At 33.0% G+C, this 19,823-nt stretch overlaps 1 protein-coding gene across 5 annotated transcripts; it reads left to right on the forward strand.

Moving 5' to 3' along the window:
* Positions 1-5,994: 5,994 nt before the first annotated feature.
* LOC114419507 (helicase-like transcription factor CHR28) lies at positions 5,995-14,746 on the forward strand. Of its 5 annotated transcripts, none has more exons than XM_028385190.1 (13): positions 5,995-6,533; positions 7,554-7,589; positions 7,933-8,014; positions 8,196-8,405; positions 8,741-9,822; positions 9,923-9,994; positions 10,489-10,566; positions 10,651-11,518; positions 11,848-11,978; positions 12,192-12,413; positions 12,840-13,466; positions 13,574-13,783; positions 14,281-14,746. In XM_028385190.1, exons 1-13 carry the CDS (start codon positions 6,402-6,404, stop codon positions 14,383-14,385), a joined length of 3,855 nt encoding a protein of 1,284 aa, XP_028240991.1. In that variant the 5' UTR covers positions 5,995-6,401; the 3' UTR covers positions 14,386-14,746. The 5 variants fall into 5 exon arrangements, with proteins under 5 accessions (XP_028240991.1, XP_028240987.1, XP_028240988.1 ...); XM_028385186.1 differs by having other exon boundaries at positions 5,996-6,533; positions 8,196-8,630; XM_028385187.1 differs by having other exon boundaries at positions 5,996-6,533; positions 7,936-8,014; positions 8,196-8,630.
* Positions 14,747-19,823: the final 5,077 nt, after the last annotated feature.

Below are 19,823 nucleotides of genomic sequence, written 5' to 3' on the forward strand. Positions count from 1 at the left end.
AAGTAGAACATTTGAGTATAATGTATTAACTTATAGTTCATCAATCCACAAACAAGGAGGAAACACACCTCTTCAATGCTTGTGCTGCTAGTCATTTTGCTGCTAGTGAACTTTAGGAGCAGAATCAAAGCAAAAGCAAGGTCAAATGATAATATATCATCTGCTCAAATGATAAAATCACTTATTAGAACAATTTTGTGGTAGATAATCCACATGTTGAATAACTAGTCTTGAACCTAAATTTAGGTATATAATAAACAAACAAGAACAAAAGATTATCTCAATTACCTTCAATTTAACCTTCTTGAGTAACTCTTCCAATTGATCTAAGTTCCTCTGAAAAATGTAACAAAATTAATTCAAACCCAGAGATAACTTTGTTCACTGCAGTTTCAAATTTCTGATTTATTACTCTTCTAATCATATCCCTAATCATATAACAATATTTAATTGTTTGTTGTTAAGCACATTACTATTTATTTTCTTTAAATTTATGAAGCTACAAAGTATAAGATTTTTATGATGATATGTTAAAAATAAATTTTGAGTCACTATATGAAAACAAAAAGAATGGTATCAATTGAATAATAACTACAATTAATGACTCTAATTTGTTAGGACTAAGCTCAGACATATTTCTTTCTTCATGTACGTGTTCAAGCTGGAACCAGATATTATTACAAATGTGGGGATAGTTCTATTCCAGCCATGAGCCAAGAGCATTTCTTTTAGACTTTTCCAAAACCTAGTCCAAATAATTATCCAACTCGAATAGCAGTTCTTGGACTCTTAGTTTCACTTGAAGCTTAACCATAAGTCTCATACTATTCATCAAAACAAAAAAGTACACAACGCAAATAAAAAAAATACATTATTGAACAGTGTCATTCATGTATCAAGAAATAGTTCAGATGGGGCAAGACGAAAATTGTATCCAACCACTTGTGCATTTTTATAATTATAATAATAACCCTTAATCAGTGTGAAGAAGAAAACTAGTACAGTAACGTAGATTCCTTTTGTCATTTGAATGCAACAGGTTATGCATATCTAATAATGGAGGAAAATAATCCAAACCACAAATGCATATGTAATAAATCCAACAAGCTATGCTCGAAGTGCACCAATCCAGATACGAAAAACGCGAAACCAAAACAACCAAGAACATAAACTTCCTTAGTACTCTGACTTAAGTAAACCCTTTGGCCTTCAAATCCTTTTGGCATATTCAACGATGCCATTGTTAGGGCAACTCAACAAGTCGATAATCACATTTTAAAAGTCTTACTTAAGTAAACCCTTAATACTATAACACATTTATATTACCAAACAAGAACTCAAAAACTTCAACATCCTTACCTTCACACTAGCAAGGTGGCGACACCACTCCAAAGGGCACGACTTCGGCTACGTGGCGGTGGTGGGAACAATAGCTAGGGAGTCGACTTCAAGTTCCTTTTGCGGAGGTCAGGGAAACGCAATGTGAGGGTGGGCACGACGGAGTCGATGGTGGGATGAGTTCAGGCAACAACGCGCTATAGGTTTTTGGAGGACACGAGAGTGTTCAATCACCGCGAAACATGAGTATATAAAGTACAAAATTAAAGACGGTGTATGAGTAACACCGTCTTTGTATCTGACTATTTCTACGACGGTGTTTATAAACGCACCGTCTTAGATAAGTTCCACCAAAGGTATAAAGGTGGGGTTCAAATGAAACATCGTTGTATACGAAATGCACCACATAAGAAACTTATATATTTACGTAAATGCCATCGTGTGCACTACTACGTCGGGTTATATAAGACCGACGTAGAATGTGCGTCGTAAAATAGGATATTTTTAGTAGTGTGACAAACTTGGCCACCAATTATGCAAATTGAGTCTCGAATGGAGATCCGTACATAACCCTTTCAGTTTCAAGACTCGGCCATCAATTGGGCCAGGGATTGAGCCCACGAAACTCCATGAGCTTTGTTTTTCTGCACTTTCCAGTTACTTCCTGCACTCTCTTTTTCCTTTTGAAATAACCAATTCAAAATATAATATTACATTTCGAAATGCACTTCCTATTTAGTTTTTGGAATCATCAATCCAGAAGATAAAAGAAAAACATCCCAAAAAAAGTGCAGGGAAAACTTGGTGTTGGTCATGGTGGCCAAGGTATGGAACCCATTTGGATGTATATATGGGAAGTGCATGGGGAGAAGAAAATAAGGAGGAAAAAGGTATGTTTGAATAAATTTTTGTCAATGGCTGTTGGCTTCTATTTTTTTGTCAATGGCAAGTGGGAAAAGTAATAAGATAAAAGGTATGTTTGAATAAATTTTTTTAGAAGTACATGGGGAGAAGAAAATAAGGAGGAAAAAAAAATAAACTTCTCCATAGTATTAATTTATGCATAATTTAAAAATCAACTTTATGAGAAACTAATGTGAAAGAGTTTCTACAAATTAACGTGTACATACGATAATTTTAACATGAAAATTTTAATTTCTTTTTTCTTTTTTTTCTTCTTACATGTAACTTTTAGAGAAGTTTTTTCAACCAAACCTAAGAGGAGTCATGATATATGCATGGCTGATAGAGAAATCTACGAAGATTTGGCTTGTGATTTATGAGCATCACCCATGCATAACGCATGGAGATGGAATCAATTAAGGTTTGGGCTGTATAATTTTAAGGCAATTGATATTTGAGTGATGCTAGGTGCACCTAGTATTTTAACAGAATGGACGAAAATATCCTTCACTCAAGTTGATCCGTATGAGCCATACGAATCAAGTTGATCCCTATGAGTTATACGGATCATGTTGATCTGTAAAACTAGGTGAGCATGAGTAAAGCATACGGATCAACTTGATCCGTATAGTTTACTTATGCTCACCCAGCTTTTCAAGGAAGAAGATAGAAGATGGACATTTTTGACATTTTATAAAAATGCTGGGTGCACCAACAATAATGCTGGGTGCACCTAGCATCACCCTTGATATTTGGGCTATTGGTCCAAACATTTTCTTTTGTGGTATTGCTTCTTTATGCTTTTGCTTATTTTGTGTGGGCCCTTTGTATTGGACTTAAATTCTGAAATGGCCCAAATCTAGAAATAATAATTATTTGTTATTAGGAAAGAAAAATGAAGATAAATAGAACATATGAGACAAATTTGGATGTTGACACAAACTGCTTTTTTTCTTGAAATGTTTTGTCAATTTTTGAATTCCAGGGCACCACAATTTGTAAGGCTTAAAAAAGAAGAAGAAGAAGTTGTGACGGAACTTGACATGGGACAAGAATAATCTTTCAAGGTTGTTCAATTCAGAAGCAAATACAAGAAATCAATTTAACAGTTTCAAATCAAAACTTCCGGTCTAGAATAATAAAAAACGCACTAGTTACAAATTATACAATTATCGGAAGGTAGATCGAAGAGAAACATAGCTATGCATAAAAGGCAACAAACCCAATGCAAAATGTTGTACAAAAGAAATAAATAAAAGAAGCCCAACTAACGGAAAAAAGTTTAGTTTATATGAATTGTAATAGTTTTATTTTCCATTAATCAATCAATTAAAAATTACAATAAATATATTTTTTAAAGTAGTTATTATAAAACTTAACATACTAATTTATAATTAAATGATAATGTGAAAATTCACTATCATTACATATACTATTTTATCAACTGAAAATATTGTTGACAATTTTCATCGTTGATTACATGATTGGTGACGGTAGTTGATTTTTTCTTTCTTGAATATTCTTTGTTGAATATTGTTGATGGTAGCTTTTGTTCAATAAAATACAAAATCCTTTTACTGTAAAATAAGTTAATGAAATGTAAATTTAAATCGTATATAAGCTATTCAAAACTTCACAGTTAGATCAATTTCATATATTAGTGCTTTAGTTGATAGCAAGGAGTTAGGATGGATAGGGAAAAAAGGGTAAATTATATAGACCATTTATTTTAGTTTAAAATATTTTTTTATTTTTATTTTTATTCTCTCTGTCAAACGGAGGGTAGCAGAAAAAAAAAACTCCAAATCAGAAAAAATAAAAGTAAAAAAAGAGAGAATATTCTTCAATAGATATAATCGTAACGTTTTTATCTTTAGCCGTTTACGTGAACAATTCAAAGATAATTGAAGTTTTGCTTTGTAACGTCTTTTGGATATACACAGAAGGCGAAATTACAGAAAAGAAAAGGTGCTAATCCGACGAAGCAGCCACGCAAGGGCAAAACATTTATCCAAATATAAAATTTATAAAACGGTGGTAGGGTCCACACCACCACCACCGACTTGTCCAAACACTACTTTTCCTTTTTGATTGGTAGCTAACTTCTGCACCTAAAACACTCCTCATCAATTCCAACTCACCCATTTCCTTAATCCCCATCGTTTCACAATTTCACCTAGCTTGCCTCATCTCAAAATTAACAAGTAAATGCAAGCTTAAAATCAACATAGGCTAATTGATAATTGAAAATTAAAACTTGATAAATAAAAAGTTAACTTATTAAATTATATAATTATGTTTGAAAAGGAATTTCAACTAATTTTTACTTTTTTTATAAACTAAAAAATTTATTTGGTTATTGATAAATATTTTTTTTAAACATTAGTTTCTAATTTTTTTATTTTTCTTATTTTTATCTTCAATATATTTATTAAATTTTCTTATTATCTTTTTTAAATAAATCGTAACTTTATTTTTTTTTATCATTTTATATTTTTCAACTACTTCAATGGTTAGTTTTACCTAATACTTATCATTAAATAAATTAATTTTTCAACTTCTAGGTATTAGCTTCCTTTAAATAAATTATAATTTTATTATTTTTCTATCATTTTATATTTTTCAACTGGCTGGCTAGTTTTACCTAACATTTCAAGTAGTTTTTTTAACTAGTTTTGGTGAACATAGTTAGAAAATAATAAAATTCATGATTTATTTACAAAGGTTATCTATGAAATTGAATAAATATATTGAGGATAAAAATAAAATAAAATATAAAAACTAGAAACTATAAGTTAGAGTTTTAAAAAATATTACTTCAAGTAATGTTTCAAAAAATATAAAAATTACTAAGAAGTTACTAAAAAGAGTTTATCTATCAAATAATCAAATAATATTTTCAGCTAGTAAAAAACACTAGAAATTAGCTAAAATATTTTATCGAATATAACAAAAAAACATCTAAAAAATAGAGAACAAATAGTTTTGTTTCAAGGCTAAATGATAACATGAAAGTGTAGAACAATAAAAATTTAGTTCTTAATTGAATAAAAATTTGATTTAATTTCTAAATGTATAAAAATTATGATAATTACATTTTGCAATAAAGTTTGACTATTTTGTTGTCATTAAATTTTAATGTAAGCTATAATTTTAAATATTAATTTAATATTAAGTTGTGAAATTTATATATCAATTTGATTTTAAAAGGATTAAATTGTTGTTATATTACATTTTTACAATATGTTTGGTAGGGAAATAAAGAGCAAAAAGAAGAAAAATAGAGAAAAAAAATAATATAAATTCTAATAGACTTCACACCTCTTATACTAAACTTTAATTCAAATAAGAATCTTACTAATAAGACTATAAGAGCACAGGATTAACGAATGATATTTTTTTTAGTATCAAAATCATAGAAAAATACAAAAGAAATTTCATGAAAAATACAATTTTATACATCCCAGTAAAAAACTTTCTATTTTAGTCTTAATACTTAGTTCCTTAATGGATATTACGTCCTTTCCAAATCTTTTGATGGTTTAGTTTTCTATTTGTTTCCTTTAAATATTTTTCTTTTATTTTCATAATCTCCTTCAAACTGAGCATTAGGATGAAAGTCACCGTTTATCCTGTATTAAATTTGGAGAGAAGAACGCACGCGCGCATGGATCGCGTGAGGGAATCTGGCTGTTTATTACTGGTCAACAATAGTGAACTAGCAGTGTGAAAAACATCGTAAGCGAAATAGAAGAACAAGGTGGGGGAACAGACCAATGATAAGGCGCGGCTCACGACTTCTTAACCTGCGCACCCTTCCGTTACGAACCCAAATCGTATTTAAACTGCGCACACCGCGTTCTTCACGTTCAACCACACTCTCTCTCTCTCTCTACAATTTTTTTTTAATCTTTTTGATTCGCTTCTGGCTTTTTTGACTCTAAATTGGGACGAAAAGTCGAGCCTTCGAAGAAACGCAGAAACTCATAAACCATCGCTGACTCCGCAATTTTCGTCGGTTCCTCACACACTCTCTGATTTCTCCGCGATGCGATTCGATGAAGTGGTTCTGAATTCGGAGCAAGAGTTTTTGTTTCTGCGGAAGTGTATCAGCTTAAGAAACTGCGTTTAGGGTTTCTGTTTTTGGTGGTGTTGTTGTGATGGCGGATGCTGACGTGGACCTTTCGGAACTGTTCTCTGGTAATGCCGACGAAGACGACGACATGTTTTATATAGATATTCAGACCGTCCAGAAGGTTCTTGATGAAGACGATGATTGTTACTTTCAGGAGGTAGGGTTTCTTCTTTGCCAAAAACAGAGACTCAAATTCCGAATGCTGTCACTGTGTAAGGTTTCTCTGAAAACCGAATCAGTTATTGAACATATGCCGAATGAAGTATCTTGTGATAGAAGAATTGAAGCTTCTGTGCAGTGGCAACGCTAATTTTTTTTCCTTTTTTTCTTTTTTCAAATTTATTTATTTGTTTTACTTTTTTTGAGCTGAAGATGTAATCTGCACAGAATCCGAAGGCCAGTTCTTTTTTTTTTACCACTAATAATTAATTTTACTTAGATAACTATTGTTTAATTTGCTACTGTATTTTGATTATTTATTGTCTAGTTCATCTAAATTAAGAAATTCATTGCAAGGTTATTAACAGTGCAAAATTATATACTTGGATTGAAGAGGTTGGTAGGAATAGGATCCAAACATGTCAGCACGAAGGTTATCTTTTGCTGATTGGTATAACTCAATGAAGGATGCGGTGTGTGTGACCTTGGAATGATTTTTGTGAAAGAAAAAAAAGGGAAATTTTCATGCAAGGACATGGAGTGTGTTTACCACTAGGCAGATTTGAAGTGATTTTTTGGGAAAAAATGTTGGCACAAGTTATTTATTTAGTTTTGAAGCTCATCGATTCTGTATGTTATACCCATAGTCACTGGACCTGGGAAATGCCAGTGACGTGTCAATCTAGTGTCACTTAGTTCCACTTAAAGTGTGAAGGTCCTGAGTAACCTCCATGTCTAAAACCATTTTTTTATATTTTAAAAATGATAACTAATCCATGTAATTATGGTTGCAAGTGAAAATGTGTTATAATGTCTTGGACCTCGGTCATGTATGTGTTATTCTGTCAGGTTCAACATTTTGGATATCAGGGTATATTTCTTTAATATTGGGCTGTTAGGAAGAGAAAATGTTGTAAATTTTTTACATCTTTCATTTTTTTTTTGAATTGCTTACTAAATCAATGAAGGATATTGGTTTTATAACTATTTTGCCCTGCTGCCAAATTTATTTTTGCAGACGGCATCATGTGATCCTTGTAGCCAACCTCAACTAGTAAGATAAGGATTTGTTGTTGATGTTTGTTGTTATTTTCATATTGATGAGTGGGGTTGTGTTTCAGTTCCAATGAAGATAGAAGTTTGGTGTTCTGCTTAGAGTTTGGGAAGCTGTATCATCTATCACTTTATGTTATTCAGAGAAAAATAATTGGGCCCATTTTTTATTTCAAAAATATTTTTTATTTGAAATCAAAATTGAAAGGATTGTCTTATTTTAAATCCAATCCTGTGATTTTAGCTCTTTTCAGTATCATTTTATGCTTTGGTACTAGTTTTTCCAATTGCCCTGACTTTATATGCTTGATATTATCTTTATACCTTTTTATTTTATGTCCTAGCAGAATAGTCCCGAGGATTCTTCATCAAAAAATGTTTCACCTAGTGAATCTGGCATTCATGACACTTTTCAGATACAAAATGGTATGTAAATTTCTGTGGTTTTTCCTGTAATATTACTTCTTATACTTGTTGGCTGCAATTGGTCTGTCAATGATGAGAAATGGACATCTTGGTTCTTGAGTTAATTCTGAATCATGGATGTAATATGAAATTGCTGAGATTAATGTCTTGATTTGGAATGATTCCTTTGCATATTCTTTAGGGTCTCAAGTGTTAGAAGAACCATATCTTTCTAAGTTGGGCTTTGCAAATTCAGTCACGAGCTGTTCTCCATTCTGCTCAGATGTGTCAGATTTCGGGGTCAGAGGTTCAGTTGGTGTATCTGATTCTGCAGCTAATTCTATGCTTGATTGTGAACGTGAAAACCAGGGACCTCAATCTCGGGCTTGCTCTTCCCCAAATGCTTTTCCTGGTAATTTCAGTGATTCATTTTCTCCAGGTGAAAGTGATGAGGTTTTTCGCACAGAAAGGACCCAAGTTTCTAAACATGAGATACCTGCATATAGTGTAGAAACAAGTTTCCCTGAGGCACAGTCAAACAATATATCAATTTGTGGAGATAATTTGAATCTGAGTATGTGGATTGGTGAAAATGAGAGCCAATTCAAGCATGTGAGAGAGGATGTTGAATCTGAACGTATGTGAAATCTTCACTAGGCTATCATTGTGAATACTCTCAAAATTTCACTTTAGATCATTGTATATCTGAAACTTGGGCAACAATCTGATTCTATTTTCTACTTGCAGATGCTTCACTCAGTTCTATTGTTGACAATGATGATGTAAATATTGAAGGTTATGTTGAAGACATCATTGCAGGAGTTTCTGGGCAACAGGAAAATGACTCGTGTACATCTTTTGAAGCATCATTTATGGATGCTGATAGATCTTTGCATGTCACAACTTCAACTGATTCTAGTGTTGGTCAAGGTTCCCATGTTTCCAGTGATTTCATTGACTACCATGTATCTCCAAACTGTTACCAGGGAACACATGATGGACCCTTTGTTGCTGACTCTTCTCTTGGTTTTGTGCCTAATGCTATTAATTCTCAATTGTGGCCATATGAAGAAATGATGAATAACATTAAGGCTGAAAATGTGGAGTTAAATGCTGATATTGCATATATGAGTAATGGCATGCCTTCAAGCACTACTGGGTGGATGCCTTTTCAGGATAGTCAACTTATGTTAGCTGATAATGGTTATCCATCATTTCATTCTGGTAATTTTGATGACATGTCATCACTGTCTCTTTCAGCTTGTGCTTCATACATGTCATATGGAGACCATTACCAGAACAATTTTCACCGTGATGATGCCGAGTTCAATGTAGGCCAAGAGGTGAAACAAACACCTGGTATTTTTTCTTCTGAAGGGTGTCAAGCTTACCAGTGTTTTCAGAATGAGGATAATTATGCAGTTATATCTGGGATATCCAATCAATATCAAGATAGCATTGGCAGAACTGCTAGTTTTCAAGGAAACTTTGACAATTTGAATTTAAAAGCTGCAGATAATTCTTGGCTCCATCCCCAAGAACTAATTACCAGTGAGAAGCAGTTTGGTTGTGTTAAGAGAGAAGGAGGGATTCAACATAACTTTATTGATTCTCATCTTTCAAAAGGAAGAACTGAGAATTTCCATGTTGAGGAAGACCCTGATGTTTGCATTATTGAAGACATCAGTCATCCTGCTCCGACGAGTCGACCCGCAGGCATTGGGAATTCCCTTAATATATCTCAATCTTGTAGATATGTTGGAAGTACGGTCGGAAGTACAAGGATGAAGGCATGTGATGAACGAAATATATTACGAGTTGCATTGCAGGTTGGTGCTTTTATTTTATGGTTTTTATCTTTGGTTGCTGTTGGAAGATATGGGAATATTCTTCTCCCGCTGCACATAACTCTTATGTGGTTCATTGTAGGATCTATCTCAGCCAAAGTCTGAAGTTAGTCCACCAGAAGGATTGTTGGCAGTTCCTCTTTTAAGACATCAGGTTACTTTTCTTGTCCATTTTTTTATAAATAGAAAACTTTTATTATTGAATGAATGAATGAATCAGTCATGTCAATACATGCTATGTCACACACTCACACCTGAGTACACTCTCCTTGTCTTTAAAGATGTGAAATTCTCAAGGCACCATTATCCTAAAGTTCACTGTCATTTACTTTTATTCAATTCCTTGACAGATTGTTTCAATAATTATTTCTTCTGATAATAAAAGAAATTCAATTTTTCTCAGGGATAAGATTGTTGAGGCAAGAAAATCATCATATATACTTGTATATTGTTTGGAAAAAATGCCTTGTTGGATTATATGGGACAAGAACTTTGGTGTACTTAAGTACTTTTCATGTGTCTAATTCTGACTGCTGACCTGATCCTGTGTATATTCAATCCCATTTTTCCTGAGATTTTCTGATAACTTGCTTTATCTGTATATTTGGGACATCCAACATTTTGACTAATTGTACTTGTCCTGGTCAGAGAATTGCTTTATCATGGATGATTCAAAAGGAAACATCAAGTTTAAATTGCTCAGGAGGAATTCTTGCAGACGATCAGGTTAGTTGCCTGCAGCGTTAATTATAACTAATTGTTGATGTGATTTTCTTGTGCCTTGGTGAGTTAAAAACTTTTCTCTTGTAGGGACTTGGAAAAACAGTATCAACTATTGCATTAATATTAAAGGAAAGACCTACATTACTTAATGGGTGCACCACTGCCCGAAAAAGTGAATTGGAAACTCTGGATGTGGATGATGACATGCTTCCTCAGAATGGTATAGTAAAGGAAGAATCTAATATGTGTGAGGATAAGCCAAGTGGATATCCAATGAATTTGTTGAAGCAAGCAAAGGGAAGGCCATCTGCTGGGACCCTTATTGTTTGCCCGACTAGTGTCCTGCGTCAATGGGCTGAGGAGTTGCGTAGCAAGGTAAATGGTCAGGCAACTCTCTCTGTGCTAGTATACCATGGAAGCAATCGAACAAAAGATCCTTATGAGGTGGCCAAGCATGATGTTGTCCTAACAACTTATTCCATTGTCAGCATGGAGGTCCCTAAGCAGCCTCCAGCTGACAAAGATGACGAGGAAAAGGAAATTTTTGAAGATCATGCTACACCAAGTAGGAAAAGAAAAAGCCCTTCTAATTCTAGTAAAAGTGGCAAGAAGAAATTGGATGGCACAAATCTTGAAGCTGTTGCTCGGCCACTTGCAAAGGTGTCATGGTTTAGGGTTGTCCTGGATGAGGCCCAGAGTATAAAGAATCACAAAACTCAAGTTGCAAGGGCCTGTTGGGGTCTTCGTGCTAAGCGAAGATGGTGTTTGTCAGGGACTCCTATCCAGAATGCAATTGATGATCTCTACAGTTACTTCAGATTTCTAAGATATGACCCTTATTCTGACCATGCATCATTTTGTACTAGAATTAAGAACCCAATTAGCAGAAATCCAGCAAACGGGTATAGAAAGTTGCAAGCTGTCTTGAAGACAATAATGTTACGCCGAACGAAAGGTTAGATTTAATTTATCTGAATGCATGGATTTCACATCGCCAAATTAGTTGGCTATAATTATTAGTTATTTCCTTGGTTTGTCGTCTTAGTCATAGAGTATAATTCATTTGACTTTCCAATATGATTATCACTTCAATTTTGTAATCTATGCTTTATTACATGGATAAAAATTTTAGGCATTGGATTGAATGAGAGAATTTTTCATTTTATGGTTTCGTTTTCTTGTCTTGTTAGCTATTGCATTGTTTGTGGGCTCATTCCTCTAAGCAATCATCAGTTGTATTAACTTGAAATTTCCCTGGAACCATGTGATGATCATTCTCTGTAGGTACACTTCTTGACGGGGAACCTATTATTTCCTTGCCGCCTAAGTATATAGAGCTGAAAAAAGTTGATTTTTCAATGGAGGAACGTGATTTCTATTCCAAACTAGAGGCTGATTCACGTGCACAGTTTCAGGTATGGTCTGTCTTTAGAAAGGAATCTTATGTGACTTCTATAATATTTTGTTTGTAATGTAATTGAGCACTTGCACCAATTTTTCCAACTCAAATCAAGTGGGAGCATTTGATAATAGTATTGTTCATGACTTCATGGAAGTATATTTTCTTGGTAAGCCATATTTGAAGTCCACTATTGACATGTGCATGATGTGATGTGATGTGATGTCAGGAATATGCTGATGCTGGAACTGTCAAGCAAAATTATGTCAACATTTTGCTGATGCTTCTGCGCCTTAGACAAGCTTGTGATCACCCTCTGCTTGTCAAGCGATACAATTCAAACTCTCTATGGAGATCTTCGGTTGAGATGGCAAAGAAGCTTCCTCAGGAAAAACAAATCTCTCTTCTGAAATGTTTAGAGGTTTCCTTGGCCCTCTGTAGCATTTGTAATGTATGTATTTACCATCCTTTAGTATTTATAAATTTGGATTTGTGTGACTGTACATCTGCGTGTATTTGTTATTTGTTTGCTTGAGCCGAAACTGGTTAGTTGCAATTATATATTAGTTCTTAGGGTCATAATGTCATAGGTTGTGCTTGGAATGGGTTTTAGAGTAACTGAAGAAGTTAACTCAAGAGTTGAGTAAAAATTGATGGAGATGGAAAAGGTTTTCTTTGCTCTTATATTCTTATTCCCTTGCAGAAAATAGGAAAAGATGATTGAGAATTATTTTTTTCCTCCTTGCTTACTTGAGGGTAAAGGACTTTTATAATTGTTGTATGCCTGTATCATCCTCATCAACCATATTTATTGGCAAAGTGTATGTCCTCCATGACTCCTCTGTTTTACCTTTACCATCACTTGTTTTCTGGACAGGATCCTCCTGAAGATGCAGTTGTCTCAGTTTGTGGCCATGTTTTCTGTAACCAATGCATCTGTGAACATCTTTCTGGTGATGACAATCAGTGCCCTGCTGCAAATTGCAAAAGTCAACTGAGCACATCTATGGTATTTTCAAAAGCCACACTGAACAGTTGTCTTTCTGACCAGGGTTGTGATAATTCACCCAGTTGCTCTGGTCCTGAAGCCGAAGAAGCTGAACCTTGGTCCGAAAGTAAGCCATATGATTCTTCAAAAATAAAGGCTGCACTTGAGGTTTTGAAGTCATTGTGTAAGCCACAGTGCTACACATCAAAAAGTACTTCTGAGCATAGCACTTTCAGGGAAGATAAAAATTGCCTTGGGAACCCCTCCATTGCTAAGAATGGGAAATCCTTAAAAGATTCTCCTGAGAGTCAAAATTTGTCTGATGAGAATAGAAGCTCTAATGCTTCAGTTACTGTTGTAGGGGAGAAAGCTATAGTGTTTTCTCAGTGGACGAGGATGCTAGATTTGCTTGAAGCGTGTCTCAAGAATTCTTCAATTAATTATAGAAGGCTTGATGGAACAATGTCAGTTGTTGCAAGAGATAAAGCTGTTAAAGATTTTAACAATTGTCCCGAGGTTAGTAAAATTGCAGATCCCTTAAAATCATGATTGAATTTTTGGTTCCCATGCCATAAAATTAGTGGCGAGATACATTGAATGATGAGGTTTGACATGTCTTGTAGGTAACTGTTATAATTATGTCTTTGAAAGCTGCCAGTCTTGGTCTCAACTTGGTAGTAGCATGCCATGTTCTTATGTTAGATTTATGGTGGAATCCTACAACTGAAGACCAAGCAATAGATAGAGCACATCGAATTGGCCAGACTCGTCCTGTGACTGTTTTGCGGTTAACTGTGAGAGATACAGTTGAAGATCGTATTCTAGCTCTGCAGGTAATTTTTTGTGCCATATAAAGTTGCTTTTAATCATATTACATTGTGTTCTAGGAGATGTGAGTTATATTGTTCTAGTTAGCACCTAAGTGACATAATGAGATTAGAATGCTTCTGAACAGTCAATGACATCTGCACTTCTATATGAATATGCTTGTATCACTATCAGTTAACACAAAGATTTTTTAAATTTTGGCTTAAAATATATTATTTCTGTGTAATGAATTGTATGGGCTGAATAATGTGTGCGGGTCTTTTGCATAACAACGAACCTTAGTTGGAGCTGCTCTATCTGGGCATATCTTTTGAGTTAGGTGGCGTGCTATCTGAACTGTTTTGGTTAAAATGTTTTGATTTACTAGCCTTAAAATGCTAGTTCGCTAGCACACTCTTTCTACTGAAAATTTCGTTGCAACACATTTAGAGTACTTCGTTATAAAAAAAATGTAAAATGTAGTGTGATTGCTTATGCAAGAAAATCTTACATGTTCTTGCAGCAAAAGAAGAGAATGATGGTTGCATCTGCATTTGGGGAGGATGGAACTGGTGATCGTCAGACTCGCCTCACTGTGGATGATTTAAAATATTTGTTCATGATGTGATTAGACGTACATATTTACAGATATAATCTACATTTTTTGGATTGGTGATTTTTTGACCTGGGGGCAGATGTCATCTTGAGTTTCTTTCCGGTGACTGCTGACGAAACAGAAACAGAACATTTCTAGCAAGGGATTGGAAGTGGTAACAAGGTTGCTATTGACTTTTGACATTAAGATTATATGAAGAAATGTTTATATGTTTAGAATGAGATGTTCATTCTTTGACATGGAAATTTTAGTTTAATCTCACATCTTTGTAGGATGTAGAGAGCAGTAGCATATATAGCAACACACAGAAGATTTTTATGGATTGTTCTTTTCACTGTAAATAATAGAAATTTTTGCTTTACCGTTTTGTTCCTTTTTATTTCTCCATTTCGTGTTCAGTTTTTAAGTGCAATGTCACCGCAGGTGAAAATCGATATCCATGTATACCTTGAGATTATCTCGAACTGAACAATTGTGAATGTTTTTGTAAAGCTGCATTTTGTCGAATAATTATGTTGATTTATTGTTACTGGTTACTGGAGTTTTGGATAATTTAAGTCACAGTAGGAATTTCTAGTTAAAGAGAATTAGCAGTAGTTCTAAGCTGAGATGCATCAGAGATGCATGCTACTACCAGCGCATGCGATCTGCTTGCGAGGGAAACATTGTCTATGAGTAATTTTTGTTGCCATATGCAGACAAATAATGACTCAACCACTTGAATAATCTTGGAAACCTTCAAAGACAGAGGAACTAAAAAGAGAATGGAATCTAATGCAATAGGAAACAACAATGAAAAGTAGTCTTAAGGACGAAGAAACGACTTGAAAGTTGAAAGATGGATAACTTAAATGCTAAATTACATTTTTAATCTACACATTTATGAGGGATTTTTGTCTGTATTATTCTAACTTTTAATCCTTAAGTTTAGTAATTATAATTTCTAATTATAAAAATAAGTTCTCTATTCACAAGTGTCGTTCAATAATCAATGAGAAAATAATAGAAGTGTGACGTGGTATTGATTTATATAGACTGATAACGAAAATATATGAAAAATATTTTATACAATTTTCTTTCAGTTTAAAAAGAAAATATCACGTGTAATTTCGTTATTCTACTATTAATTATTTTACAAAATTTGGAGTGACGGACATAACAATTAACAAACATATTTTAATTTATAAAAATCAATATCGAATACTTTCATTGCACCTTAGAACATGGACTTGTTTAAACTGAGAGGAATTAACTTTAGAGATAAAGTTTAATAATTATTATTAATTAAAAAGGTTAATGATTAAAATTATAATTAATTTTATATTTTATTAATTTTATTATAATTTAGCATTGTTGTTTTTTTATTAGAAAAATATTTATGTATTGATAGTATAAATTTTTTTTATACAGATCTCATCATATATAATTTTTAAAATAATTATTATTTTAAAATGATTTAAATGATGATTTATAATAAAATAATTATATAAAACTGTTTTACATAATGCATAGACATTATTTTTTTAAATCAAAATTAATGGTTATGAATGTACTTTATTCTTTAATATGGATCTTCTTACATTAGATATCCAAATCCTCCATGATTTTGATTTTTCGAAAATTGATGAGTTTTCACATTTTTCATAACTCATACTTCCAAATTAAATGATGCATTGCAAACTTGTGACAGAAACTACAATAAAGAATTTTCATGATGAAGACAAAAACGAAACCAAAAATTGAAAACACCTCGGAGCTTATGACTAAGTCCCAAATCAAAAAGATTAGTTCCATTACTTACTGACTTAAATAACCAGAACCTGTGCAAATATCTCGAGCACTTAATCCGAAGGTTCTAATTTTTACCGCAGTTTTTTTTTTAAATGGAGAAATAAAAAATACAAATAATGGAAGTTAATGAGTGATTTATACATTTGGAGTCGAACTCATTAGGGTGTTCGCCAGCATATTCGATCAGATTTTGATCAAATGTAGAATTCAATCCAGACAAATTTGATCGATTTGGTTTCATTTAATTTTTATATTTTTTTTTGAAACCCAACGGAAATCATTCATAAATGATTTTGTTCGATTCGGGTTAACGAGTTATTCATTTAAATTTAATTTTTTTCTTAGAATGTTACGCTATCTTGTATCATGATTTATATAAATATTCAATGCAATTAATATAATATTATCAAAGATCTGGAAATAATAAGATTGATTCATTTAATACCATCTAGATAATGTTTTAAAATAGATTAATATAAATTAAAACAAAATATTTTTTAACTAGATCTATGAATCATAATTATTTCTTATACATCAATCCCTTGTAATAAATTTTGCTACAATCAACTTTGTTATATGATCTATTAATATTATAAATATGACAAAATAATTATAAAAAAATGTGAAACGAATAATAATGTATTTGAAATTAATATCTTAAGAAGTTTCAATTAAAATCAAATTAAACAATTCTAAAAATTTAAATAATTTTTAATTAAATTTATAAATTTAAATCTCTATAAACGATTTTAATCAATTCGATTCAATTTTGAATCAAATATAAGTAAAACAACTCAAACACAATGCAGAACATGCCCGTGCTGTTCCAAACCTTCATCCAACAAATATCTGTTCAAAATTATCAATAACATCTTTTTTTCTTTCATAAATAATAAATAAACAGTACACAGAACATTCATCGTTATTAACGAAATTTCATCAAAACGCATCATCACATTTGCCAGAGTCACCAAACAAAATAGTAACACTATTCAACTCTGGTTTGTGTACACCTAGCGAGCAGCCACTCCAAGATATCGTTCCGAACAATCTCAACATTCTCATCGGTTTCCCCGAAGAGCAACAAATGCATCATCCCTTCATAAACCCTAATCGTCTTATCCTCACTCCTGGCCTCACGGTACAACTCTCTACTCCCATGCAACACTATGAAGGGAAGACTCACATCACAGAGCCTCCGATTCAGCAAATCGGTGACCCTCAAAAGCTCCACCACAGTCCCCAACCTGGGTTTGGCGCGGTAACGCAAATGGTCCAGGAGTAGCCGTGGAGCATGAAGATGAGGGCGCGGGGTGGAGTTGAACTAGGGTTTGGGAGCCAGGATCTTGTGAAGAGTTTGAGGCCAAGTGGGGTGGTGAAGAAGGAGGTTGTGGATGTGATTCCTTGTTGTTTGTAGTAGTCCTCTTCTGGAGTGAAGCCCCAGTAGTGGGGGTATGAGTGGAGGAGGAGCTTTTCTTGCTCTTCTTCCATTGCTCTGTGAAGATGATGCTGGCTTTGTGATTGTGGAATTGTGGCTGTGGTTTTTGTATTGATGGAGTCAAGAGACAACTGGAAAATTCAAAGAGGAGTTTGCTTGGTTGTTTTTGGCTTTTGTGGCTGTGTAAGGTTCACCCGGTTTGTGTAATTGGATTCAGTTTTTTCTGCCCTGTCAAACTCATTTGGGAGCTCCTATTTTCACTATCCACATTGATGAAAAAGACATCTTGGTCTCTCTCGTTTGGCATTGAAGACGGTTAATGCAAGGAAAAAGGTGAGGGGGAAAAAGTTTTTTTTTTTAAAGAGATGATGGGTAAGAAGTTAAGCAATAGAGAAAAAGAAAACAGATCATGAAGGTTGAAGAAAGACAAAGGCAGTAGGTATATAGAATTGCACATCATGCTGCATACTCTAATTTCACCACCAAAAGCAGCATAATTTTATTTATTTATTTATAAATGTAGTATTACTTCATAGAACTCCTAACAGTTGTACTTGCTTAATAAGATGCTTATCCAGCTTCTCACAACAACATTGACTAATCACGTTTATCCATTAGATCTATGAGCAATGATATCAGGTAGTAGTAAAAAAAAAATAGAGTGCAACCTTGGATAGAGTTTTTAGTTTCTTGGAGCCTTGGAAGTTGGAGGGCTATGCAAATCCGGACTTAGAAAGTTTATTTTTATTTTTTATTTTTTATCAAGTACTTAGAAAGTGTATGTTAACAATTTACATCATTAAGACTTTTTAAGAAAATCAAAATTTTAACTTACTAATATAATTCTCTTAAAAAAAGTTAAATGATTATATATTAACAAACACTTCGAGAGTCTGTAAAAGAGCTAATTTTGTTCGTACAGCAAAAAACAGAGGATAAAAGTAGATATAAATTAATTAATTTTGACCATATATATATAATTAAAAATGAATTTCTTTTACTTTCAAACACACTCTCTCTGTATCTATTTCTTTGTTTGAATAATGTCTTATGATATACTTCAAAAAATAAAATAAAATAATGTCTTATTGTACAATTCTTAGAGCCACCACACTTTACAACTGTCCATATTCACGTTATGTCTTGTTTGTACTTCAATAGATTTTGTGTTTTTTCCCCCTTTCAACAGCACGATTGATTCTCACTCACACAGCTAATTTTCAATTGCAACACAATTGGGACCGCAAAATTATACAAATGGCATTACTATTCTTTGTTGACTTTCTATTTGATAAATGAAGTCTTACAATGTTCTGCTCTGTTTGCAACTTCTATTCTCAATTGTAATCATTTACATGTATATGGATATGCAGGATGAGAGCTGATAGTGTGATAGAGAGGTTATCTGATTTTCCATTATCTGGTCAATGCTATCCTCACGCACAGTTTGATCCTCATGTGCAAAATGTGTCTTTTCATGTGTCAGAATATTGGTCTGACAACCACTTAGAGAGGATCATAATAGTGCTTAAGAAGTACTAACTTGTGATGACAAAACATGTTGATTTTTATATTTGTCTAAGTCATCACACTATGTATGTTGCTTTCTTAGCTACTAGATACTTTTTCCTTAGGATGAGTCATACCTTGGTTTGGGAAAATCATTTCTAATTAATTAAATTGGTGGCATGTACCGATAGATATATACGTGTCTCCCTGCTTAGTACCATTCCAATTGACAGAGAATTTATCAAAGAGCTGTCTGAGCAAACACCTGTTTAACAAACCCATATACCTTTGTAGGTTAGGATTTGATAAAATTAATGTTAATAGAATTTATTGAACTGTTAAATGTGATTGAAATGTATTTAAAATAAAGATGAAAAATTAAAATTTGAATTTTATGAAAACTAAAATCAGAAGTCTAAAATTTTCTAAGAATATCTTTAAAATGACACACAATATTTGTTACATGACAACTATGTGATTGTCATAGGTTCATGTAACAAAAAAAAAATGATAATGTGAACAATTTTGTTTTCTCTAAAAAATTATGACCAATATCAACAAATATTTAAGAATTTGAAAATAAAAATAACCATAAAAGTTGAGAATTATTATAGACTTGTCAGTGACAGATCCATGCTTAAATGACACAATACACATGCATCCCTCACTTTTAAAAAATTACATATAAATGTTTTAAATGTATATATTTTGT

The sequence above is a fragment of the Glycine soja genome, chromosome 7, assembly GCF_004193775.1.
Source record: "Glycine soja cultivar W05 chromosome 7, ASM419377v2, whole genome shotgun sequence".
NCBI lineage: Eukaryota > Viridiplantae > Streptophyta > Magnoliopsida > Fabales > Fabaceae > Glycine > Glycine soja.